General features: G+C 34.1%; 1 protein-coding gene across 1 annotated transcript; it reads left to right on the top strand.

Annotated features, from left to right (window-relative positions):
- The first annotated feature begins 455 nt into the window (after window positions 1–455).
- On the top strand, window positions 456–5,244 carry LOC110673934 (condensin-2 complex subunit H2). The gene is made up of 11 exons (XM_021837182.2): window positions 456–949; window positions 1,052–1,151; window positions 1,791–1,897; window positions 1,973–2,115; window positions 2,200–2,620; window positions 2,719–2,888; window positions 2,966–3,136; window positions 3,223–3,321; window positions 3,535–3,636; window positions 3,777–3,935; window positions 4,603–5,244. Exons 1-11 carry the CDS (start codon window positions 766–768, stop codon window positions 4,981–4,983), a joined length of 2,037 nt encoding a protein of 678 aa, XP_021692874.2. The 5' UTR covers window positions 456–765; the 3' UTR covers window positions 4,984–5,244.
- The last annotated feature ends 6,252 nt before the right edge of the window (window positions 5,245–11,496 follow it).

Raw genomic sequence — 11,496 nt, 5'->3', positions numbered from 1 at the left:
TCATTTGTGTTGAAAATTTAGGGTGGCAACGCAACTATTTCTTGATTCTCGGATCTCATCGTTTGGGTCAAGTTGGAATCCTAAGGTTTTGGCATTTGGCCAATTGTATGGTAGAATTTGAAGAGCCTTTTTTTTTTATACAAACTTAGTTGTTCTAGTTAAGCTTATTATATGATTTTCAGCATTTAGCTAGCTGGTTTTTGGGTTGAGCTGTTATTTGTATTTCTTGGATCTTTATTAGATCTTCTTATGTATTAGCTCAGGTCTTTTATGGGAGTGAAATCATACCTCTTTGGGAAAAAAAAAAAATAATAATAATAATTTTAAGTGAATATCAAAATTTTGTTATTATCCATTTTTTGTTTTGCTGGGGTTATCGGACCTCCGTGAATTTAATAATAGGAAACGAACGAATTGGGCCGGGCCCAATATATGCATTGGAGGTATCTATTAAAATATAAAATTTACTAATCATTCAAAAGAAATGAACTTTCAAGTTCTGCGCTGACAGTCGAGCGGGAAACCAGTCAATCGAAACTTTTGAACTTCTTCTTCTCTCTCCGTATTTTGGGAAGAACGAACTGCGAAATCTGACTTCCATTAGCACCAATCGAAACTCTCTTCATTTTTCCAGGTAACCAATCAAACCACAAGTCCCACCGTTCCATTTTTCCGGCGTTTTTTCTACCCTTTTCACCAAGTCCCAAACCCTAGGCTTCCAAACTTCCAATTGAAACCCTCTCACCATGCGGAAGGCTATTTGAGATGACTAATCACAGAGAAGCGCCTCCGAATAAGTTCCACACCGTCCAGGCAGAGCGCGACCTAGAAGCCAACTGGGAGGTAGATCTCTCTAAGAGGCTTCAAGACTACCTCTTTAAGATTTGCTCCGGTGAAATAACCGCCGCCGAAGACTATAACGCTAACGCCTCTGTTAATTTCGCTGAAGGTAAGGGTTTCATTGCGTTTCTGTACTAACAAATTGTTTTTTTTTTTTTTTTCCGTTCCTGTTTTCATGTTGAATAACTGCTGTTTCTATTGGGAAATGTAGCTGCTTTGCTGCTTCAAGGTTCGGTTCAGGTGTACAGCAGGAAGGTCGAGTATTTATACAACTTGGTCTTGCATGCTTTGGAGTTTCTTTCTCAAAAGAGGTTCAATTTCTCTCTCTCTCTCTCTCTCTATTATTTTTAATGATTAAGTTCTAATTGTACTAATAACGCAAATTTTCTTGTAGCAGTAAATTTTTGTCTGTAACTTATTGCATGTAGATTTTAAAGGACTTGATCACTTAGTTGAAGTTCACATCTTTTTGCACTTAATTATAAAGTAATTTAATAGAGCATTTAATATAGGGTGAAGGGTAAATTACTTGGAGTTTACGGATTTGAGTCACAGAAACAACATACATTAACCCTCTCTAGAGCCCACAAGTATGGGATGTCACTACTAAACTTTTTAAGTCTGTCATTGTGCTCATTAATTTGTGAATTTGTTGTTGCCACATTCAGATGTGTTTTTATTTTCCAAATTTTTCTCATCGCCTTTTACATCGGATAATAATGTAAAGCTGACAAAAATATTATATATTTCAGAATACATTATGTATATGTACATATATATGTTGTTAATACTTCCATAAGGTTTACTTTTATGGCTGTAGTTGTCTAGATCATTTGATGCATGATCTTTAATTTGGTTTGCTTTTTCTACATCACCTTGTCCATTTTGTGCATGCCAATATGCCGACAATGTACATTTTTTTATTTGTTGATTTTATGCATTTTGAATAGGCAGCAGGAGCAATTGGAGGGCACATCAGTTCAGGCTGAGCAAAGCGGTTCCCATTCAGTTTCTGATGAAGAAAATGATCAATTTTGGTGCTTGGATGATGTCCCTGGTGGGTTTAATTACTCCACTCTGTTCTAGTGATGTTATAATGCAAATATCAGATGAAGTATTCATTATATTGCAGTGGAAGCAAGGAATTCCTTAGATGCTTCAACCAGTAAAGATGATTCTTTCTATCACTTTGTGAAACCACCTGCAAATCTTATTGTTCTCGAAGGTGATTGCTTAGATGCCAGTGTTGATGGCGGAGAATTAGAGTCATACCTGGTATGACTTTTGTCCACTTCTATATATTGACGCATTTTCTACCTGCCTGATCTTAGACGCTTTTCTTTTTCTGCATGGTTGCAGTTAGCCACCAATGATCTCTACAGGGATTTTATTCTTTTAGACCCATGTGATGCTGTTGCAGTGAATGATTTTTTGAAGGGACATAAAGGTAGAAATGGACCAAATAGTATTTATAGGGGAAGCTCAATTTGCAAGAGCTTTCTATCCCCCACTAGATGTTTGGGGGGAACTGCATGCAAGTCATCTCCTGGAAAGAATCCGGATGCAAATCGCAACCAAACTCCTATGGCTGATTGCATGGGGCCAAACCCTCCTGCCCATGATAATTATGGAGATGGTAATCATGGATTTGATATGGATGACGCACATTCAGAACCTATGAACTTGGAGGATTCAGAAGATGACGAAAATAATGATGATCCATGGAAACCTTTAAATCCCCATGAGCCTGGGAACCTAAAAGCGAAACCTTTTAGAAAAGGTTGTTAAAGAACTTGAGACTCTTGTTTGTTTTGTTTACCTTTATAATTTCTTTGTTCACCTAATTATCACTTGTCTTGAATTTGTCTTAACAAGCAGTAAAACCTTACAGAAGGAATGTTGTAAATTCTACCAAGCAGGAATCTATAAGTTCCCTATTTCCACTTGCAAGGATACGCGGCGCTATCAGTCCTGAGCTCACAGAAATATGGGAAGCACAGCACAAAAGATCTGAAAGAAACGCCCAGTCTCCTCCTTTATATGAAAAGGTAATGGTTTCGGTGACAATGTGTCTACCTGAACTTGTCTTGCGATTATTGCATGATTCCTGCTGCTTCTATTGCAGCTAAGGCAATCCCTCAGTGATGGGGCTAACAACACTAATGAAACGTTTGGTAATTCTGAGAATGACAATGAAGGCAATGGATATGAGGGTGGAAATCCAGATTTTGGACAGCCTAATGATGAGATGCCAGAAAGTATGTATATGGATGAAGATTTACCTCACCATGAAAAGGTTGGTAGGTTTTTGTCTTTGTAAAGTTCATATCTGAACAGTATAGCAGGAATTCCTGAGGTTGCTTATTGATTGATTTTACACAGTATGATGATAGCTCTGCTTATTTTGACAACAATGAAGCTAATGGACATGAAGATCCGAGTTCTCAAGCAAGCCTAGAAGATCTTTGTTACTCTCACCTAGTAAGCATAAACTTGTTTGGCATTTAGCTAAGGTCATAAACTAAGTGGATATGAATTGGATTCAGATATTTTCTAATTCTGTCTATTAAAGGAGTCATTAAATGCAATCTAATCCAATACTTTAATGACATTCCTAAAGTCCATCCATACTGATTATATTTTGCTTGGTTATCATGGGAGTGTGTGGAAGGCCACTGACCTTTTGTCATGCAGGATGCTCTCCTTGCTAACATAGCTGAAACTGAGAAACAGAGTGAATTGGCTACTCGGGTTTCATCGTGGAAACAGAAGATTGAGAACAACTTGGAAGAACAAGTAAATTCCGGCTCTTTGTTCCTCACTTAAATCTGGACTTCAATTTTGATTAATTACAGCTGTATGTCTTGTTTCTTATGCTTTTTAAATTGCTCAACTTTTTACTCCTTTAAATTGAAGGAAAATTTTGTCTTTGATAGGATGCACGCCCTCCATTTGATATTCTTGCCTATGGTGAAAGAATTCTTGACAAACTCTCTCTTGAAGCAGACAGTGATAATGCTGTGTCCTTCATTGATGTTGTGGATGGCCAAGAAAAGTATGATGTGGCTCGAACATTCTCTGCGCTTCTTCAGCTGGTAAATCCTTTGTTACAATTCAGTCCTGCCTAGCTTGGTTGGTTAGCTTAAAGTAAAATAGTTTGTTTTTAGAGAAAGTGTTTAAGTTTGCACTCAAGGGAATGTCCCTTACTTTTACTTTTTCTTATAACTTAGTAAAATTTTTCTGTGTAACATCATAAACTTTCCTGGTGGATGAGTGGCCATACTAGACTAGATAAAGTCCGTAATGAAAATATTAGAGAAAAGGTAGGAATGGTGCCAATTGAAGATAAGTTGAGAGAAGAGAGATTAAGGTGGTTTGGTCATGTGAAGCGTAGACATACGGAGTCTTCAGTTAGACAAGTAGAGCACATTAGGTTAGAGGATAGAAAGAAAAAAAGAGATAGACCTAAATTGACTTGGAGGAGAGTAGTACAACATGACTTAGAAGTATTACACATTCCTGAGAATTTAACCCAAAATCGTTTAGAGTGGAAAAAGCGAATCCATATAGCGGGCCCCAAATTTTTGGGATAAAGGCTTAGTTGAGTTGAATTGAGTTGTATCATAAACTTTCCTATTACGATCTGAAATTCCAGCACTATGATTAAAAGTGATTGATTCGGTGAAATTGTTTTATTGTGAAATAGATGTATTGGCTTGCTTTTTGAACAGTAGTATCCCCCATTAATTTTCCAATTTTCAGGTGAACAATGGAGACGTTGATTTGGAGAAAAGTGGAGTAAGTGATAAGTCCATCTGTTATACAGCTGTGAATCCTTTCCATATCAAGCTTCTCAGCCATGACAATAAACGGAAGCAGAATCAAATTCGATTCTCAAAAAAGAGGGTTACATCACCAATAAGGATAGGATGTGGCAAGGATTCAGGGGACAAGTTTGGCATACGGAGGTCCCCGCGTGTCAATTCATCTTCACAAGGTGAATCAACAGTGTTGTCATCACAAACAAACTGCAAGTTTTCTGTGAAGCTTGGGAAGGTTAGTGGTGTAAGGTGCACTCCTGAGGGTAAGAGAAGGCGGAGATCTCGATTTGTTGAACCGATAGACTTGCATTCTAAGCAGTGACACATGTTGTAGGCAAGTTATCTTTCCAACTTTCATTGCTGGGGCAATTCAGCTTGTATGCTGAAAGGCTCATAGAATGTATAATGTGAATAGATTAGTATTTCTAGACTAATCATACAATGATTAGCCGTGACCTGTGATGTTTCTAATTTATTATGAAGGATGCACACTTCCAGATGAAGAGACCTTGTAATAACGTGCACTAATTTCAATTGTACAATGATCTGGTTATCTGTCAATGTAATGATATCGATTTACTTACCATCAACTTGCAATATACTCGTTTCTCTTCTCAATTTCCTAAGCATTTTTCAGTAGGCTATGATTGATGTCTTTACATTGGGCCCGTTTACTTGGCTGCGATGGATGAAGTTGGAAATGGATTTACATTGTTGTTTATGGAATTCCAGGCCAGTGACTAACCAGATACCTTTACAGATGATGGCCGCACTAGTAATTGTTGCAAGGGATTATAGCACATAGATCAATTAATCTATTTAATTCATTTATTTTTTGGTTGAAAGACTCTAAAACGAAAGAAATTATTTAACATATCTATTGACTCTTTACATTTATATTGTGTTGAATAAATCTTTTCAATGAATTTATGTTTCTTTCTTAAACCCATCTACTGGAATTAAATATGTGATTATTAGGTTGACAAAGGAGATAAATATAGTGACAAGAAGAATGATTTGAGTAGCTCAATTTCATCCCATAAGTCTCCAACGTCTCTTCTTCCAATAATAACATGTAATATTGTCATTGGCTTATGATGGATATTCACATTTGCAAAAGAATCACATAAAGATCTCAGTAGCTTCAATGATGCCATTTTAGCCAAGCGAGCATGGCGGATTGTTACTATGCCCAACACATTATGTTCCAGATTGCTTAAAGGAATTTACTTTCCTTTCTCTAATTTTATGGATGCTCTTATTAATCATTCTCCTTCCTGTGGATGGAGGAGTCTCTTGGTTGGGAGGGAAGCTTTGAAATCTGGCTTGAGATGGCATGTAACTGGTTGGTCTTTTATCAATGTCTGGACGGAACCTTGGGTTCCTACTCTGCCACAATTTAAGATTTCCACTCAGCAACCCCCAAATAGCCCTATTCTTTATGTATCTGATCTTATAAATGAGACTTCAATGACATGGGATCCCTTCATATTACATGCCTCTTTCTCTCCAGCTGAATGTAGAGAGACATTGAAAATTCAATTGAGTAGAACCTCTCAGATAGAGAGAAGAATTTGGCATTTTACAAGACATAGAGAACCTACTGTTAAATTAGTTTATCATGTTTTAACATGTCATCAAGGGCCTTTGTCTAATACTACTTCTCCCTCTGCTAGTAACTTGCCCCAAAATGCTTGGAAGAAAATTTGGTCCCTTCCTGCTGCTCCAAGAATTCGAAATTTTATTTGGAGTGTGTGTAATGATGCTTTGCTTACAAGGCTGAATTTATTTAAAAGAAAGTGCTCGTTGAGTGCTATCTGTCCTGTTTGCAATCAACATGAAGAAACTGTGGAACATCTTTTCTTTTTATACAACCATTCAAGAGCTACCTGGTTTGAATATGCTTTGGGCTACTGTCCTAATGATAGAGGTCCCTCGTCTTTTAAGGAGTGGTGGTTCGCATTACAAAAGCAGTTAACCCATACAGATGTGAGAGAGCTCAGAATGGCAAGTCTATTGTGTTGGTTCATTTGGAAAACAAGAAATGATATGTTATTTAATGCAATAGTTTCAGATCCTGTCCTCACTATTTCTAAAGCACAAAATACTCTTGAGGATTTGCAATCAATAGCTTCTCCGCAACAGCATTCTTTGCTGGTTCCTCCGGGAGAAAGGTGCATAAGTTCGATGGTTTGGTCTCTTCTTAGTGCAAGTTAGTATAGCGTTAATGTAGATGCTTCATATGACTATGACTCTGCAAATGCTGGTATTGGTATTGGTATTGGTATTTGTGGGGGTGGGGCGTGAGGCGAAATATCATTCATTAGAATTATATAAAATGCACACCAGGTAATGCCCAGGAAAGATGGTGGAGTCACAATGGTCTCACTTAAGTACCACCTCTTTAAACAGCATTTCCTAGACATTCAAACCACTGGTAAGTACCATCTTCCCATGACACTACCACGGTACTAAGAATTTATGCCACGAAGGTATAGATAGACAGGAGTCGACACCCGGGTAATAACCGGGACATATTCAGTGTTTCTTTCGAGGGTCATGGATGGCAACTTACTCCTTGCAGAGTTTCCACAACCGTCATTACCATAGCCCAATGTCTAGGTTCGGGATAGTGAGTGCGTAAGGGGAAGGTGTTAGGCACCCCTTACGCCTGGTCTAACCTCGTTAATTCGAGTGCCAGTCCTCTACTAATGTTTCTAGAAGTCTTGTTTATTATTCCTTTATTAAACTTTATCAAAAAAAATGCAATTCTAAAACTACACACGCAAGTAATTCACAAAAAGGGTTGTTGTTTACACACAATTTTCATGCACAAGTAATTCCTATCTTTGGGGTTGCTAATTATTTAAATGATATTTACCAGATGACTAAAACTAATTTATTATTAAGAATTTAATTTACAAACAAATTCAATTTCAAATAACCCTATGTTTCTATTTAACCTAAATAATTAATTTTTACCAAGTTACCCTAAGGATAATTGAACTAAGTTAATTATGTACATGTGTAATTTATTTTGATATCACATAAGTCCCAAATAATCACAACCTAATAAAGATTTCTAACATGCAAATTTATTTTACAATTACCAAGTATTAAATTAAATTTATTTTACATGCCAATATTAGTTTAATTTACAAACAAGATTAATTTTAATTTACAAAGTATTTATTTAAATTAATTACATGCAAAAGTCAGTTAAATTAAAAACAAAGTTAATTTTAATTTACCAAATGAAAGTTCTATTATTACTACAATTTCATGCCAATGGTTATTCGAGAAATTTAGAGCCACTTACTTATTGGTAAATGCAGTTGCCATTGGGGCAAGCTACCCTTAAAAAATGGTCTTCTCTTCTAGTATGGCAATGATATCCCTGGCTTACTCCCGTTTAGCTCCATATAAGCTCCGCGCAAATGTACTCTTTGGTACTTACCTTAGGGCTACTTGCCAATTTTGTTTGTAATAAAAAGTAAAGAAAATAAAGAAAAATAATAAAAGTAGGAGAGACAGAAACTAAACATGTGCAGAGTTGTGTATCCCCTCAAATTAAACATGATTACATGATCTATATGAACATATAAAATAAATTGAAGACAAAGAGTATAGAATTAAAATATCGCGTGGCATAGATCTTGAAAAGAAAACAATAAAAACTGACCTTCCAGAAATCTTGTATGAAAATCTTCTTGAAGAAAAAAAAAAATAAGAAAGAACTCAAAGAGTCTTAAATATCTCTAAATTTCTTATAGCTCTGAATTTTCTCTTCCTCTTTCCTCCCATCATCCCTTCTTCCCTTCTCTAGTAGGGTATTTATAGGGTTTTGGGAGAGAGGTGTGATAGGGTTTGGAGTCTTAGGATGATAAAGTTTAGATGACTTAAACAACTACAATTGCAGAATTCGAATAAGACTGGGATATGGGTGAGGTGTTTCAAGATAAGAAAAAATGAAAGGCACCAATAGGGAATGAGGAAGAAGTGTGGTAGGATTTGGAATCTTAGGGTGATAAAGTTTAGATGACTTAAACAACTACGATTGCAGAATTCGAATAAGATTGGGATATGGGTGAGGTGTTTCAACCAATAGGAATACAGGAAAAAATGGAAGGCACCAATAGGAAATGAGGAAGAGGTGTGGTAGGATTTGGAGTCTTAGGGTGATAAAGTTTAGATGACTTAAACAACTACGATTGCAGAATTCGAATAAAACTGGGATATGGGTGAGGTGTTTCAACCAATAAGAAGACAGAAAAAAATGGAAGACACAAATAGGAAGTGAGGAAGAGAGGGGCCAAGGAGGAGAGAGATATTTTATTATTTTAATTTTCAGAAAATAATTAAATGAGTCCCATTTAAAATTCCTAACTAGGCTTTCTTAGGCTCATGGAGCCCAATTAAACTTAATTAGATCCATTTAAGAACTACCCATATTAAATTTAAATAAAATAAAATTTTATGTAAATTTAATTAAATTAATTTCTCCAAAACTTTATTATTATTTTTATTTTTCCAAGATCATGCCACGGAATTAATAATTCAGCTCCATGCCTCCAATTACATTTTACAGTCATATAATTTTTCATTATCGAGTTTCCCACGGCCTCAATGCACTTACTCATCACAAAATAAGGGTCTACAGTATTGTTTTTCGAAATTCCCAGGCCGATTGGTCGATGGGTATGGTGCTTCATTTCCTAGTCTTTCCCCTCTAGTTGTTGAAAGAACAGCTCTCAGTATTGCTTGTGATCTGATAAAAAGCAGGATTTTTTTTTTTTTTGTTCTATTTAAACAGATTCACTACAGCTAGCATCTTTGATTTTATCTTCCACATCTCTTTTGCCTTGGAAAGTAAAATCTTGTGTGTTTGATGTCAGATCTTTTCTAGTTAGTAGTTCTCTCTAACTAGAGTTATTCATGTAATTGTAAATAGGTTGGCAAACAAATATGCTAACTGGGTGGCTAATCAAACTCGTGTTAGTGTTCTTAATGGGGGGTTGTATATCTGTGCCCCAGGTGACTAGCTGTTCTATTTTTACGGTATTTTTCCCTGTTAAATGAATTACTCATGGTCTCTTGATTAAAAAATAATAATAATAATAATAAAGTGATTTGTTGAAAGTAAATTTTAAAGATGATTGGATGGTGGACTAAATTTCTGGCGGTGCATTATGTGAAAGATGCGATTGATATGCTATTCGAGGTGATTATTATATCTGAATTTGAAATTATTTAATAATTTTAATATTTTAATTTTGAATTAATTATATTTATTTAAATTTAATTATTATCTATAAATCATTTAAATTTATTTAATTTTACATATTTTAATTAATAATTTATATTACTAAAACTTTTTATAAGTAATTTATATTTAAAAAATTAAAAATAAAACAATAATAATAAATAAATTTTAATTTTAAATTAGTTAGATCAGTTATATGATTCTTTTTATTTATCAATTAGTTATATTTAAGATCAATTTTATATTAATATTTAAAAATTATAATTTTTTTACGTTACTTTTCTCAGCGTTGTTTTTAGATTTTTTTTTATTTTTTATTATTAATTTATCATATTTATATTAAAATATTTAATTATTACATTAAATATAATTAAGTCATTTTAATCGATACTTTCTCATTTTATCCTAGATAAATACTACATGCATTATCTAACAAACGTGATCACTCATAGTTTTATTAATTATTATAATATCATACGCCTATTACTCTATTCTCTATTAAGATATTTTAATTATATTTATTAAAAATATAATATTTTAAACTTTATAAATATTATTATAAAAATATTTATTTTATATTTAATTAAATATTTATATAAATAAATTTAAATAGTAAATATTTAATATAAAAAATTTAAATTCAAACTTATTCTAAATACGTTATTGCAATATATTATAAATACTAATTTATGATATTAAAATTGAATACTCAACTGCAAATGAATATGGGTTGCTTGTAAAATTCTTGTAAGCAAGGTGAGGAAGGAATCCCAAAGTTTTGAGCAATTTCTTGTAAAATTCTCACTTTAGTTGCTTCAATAAGGTTGCTCACTTTCTTCGTAGCCTTTTACCCCACAAATCTGAACCCTTGAAATTGCAATTGGTGGGTCACCATCGCACTTCTGTTCAATCCTTATTTTGACTTTTGCACTAATAACCCAAATAAGTACGAAAGCAATTTGCTAAACCGCGTGGGGAACACGCTGTTTGCCGCGTTATTCTGTTGTTGGGACCCACTAACAAGGTGTACTTGCTCCTGCTCTGATATTTCCAAATCCTCGTTGTTCAGCTTTCATCTTCTGGGTCTCTTATCGATGAGTCATCCCATACGCTCAATTTGATATGAGCCTTTAGTACAAATATTCAAAAAGAATATATATATTAATTATAAATCAATACATATTTTAATTATAAACAATTAAAAATTTTAAATTAAATAATTTTTTTTTATATTTTTTAATAACATATAAAATAATTTTTTTTTTTAATTTCTTAAGTGCAGTTTAATTAATTTGATTTAGTGATTTTGCTTTCTCGTATTAAAATAATTTTAAAAAAAATAAAGAATTTTTTTTTTTTAATTCTCAATTATTAGAGGGATAGGCTTATGGAAGGTGATCGGCAGAAAACAAGAAGAAAAGAAAGAAAAACAAAGTAATCACTTGATAGCTAAGGCATAGGAACCATTACCCACCAATCATGCTAATGCTATGGAAAACAAACAAACAAAGATGGGTAGCTCTTGTGAACATATAAATGTGGAGTTGGAAGACGAGAACAAAAACAAAATAG

This window comes from Hevea brasiliensis, chromosome 15, assembly GCF_030052815.1.
Source record: "Hevea brasiliensis isolate MT/VB/25A 57/8 chromosome 15, ASM3005281v1, whole genome shotgun sequence".
NCBI lineage: Eukaryota > Viridiplantae > Streptophyta > Magnoliopsida > Malpighiales > Euphorbiaceae > Hevea > Hevea brasiliensis.
The sequence above is the reverse complement of the archived record's forward strand: the minus strand, read 5'-3'. Positions and strand labels throughout refer to the sequence as shown.

Bases quoted from the DNA above. Each gene is read 5' to 3' on its own strand.
- LOC110673934 (XM_021837182.2), top strand. From the start codon at position 766: ATGACTAATCACAGAGAAGCGCCTCCGAATAAGTTCCACACCGTCCAG. The intron at 1,152-1,790 runs GTTCAATTTCTC...CATTTTGAATAG, and splicing joins GAGTTTCTTTCTCAAAAGAG to GCAGCAGGAGCAATTGGAGG. The intron at 3,936-4,602 runs GTAAATCCTTTG...TCCAATTTTCAG, and splicing joins TCTCTGCGCTTCTTCAGCTG to GTGAACAATGGAGACGTTGA.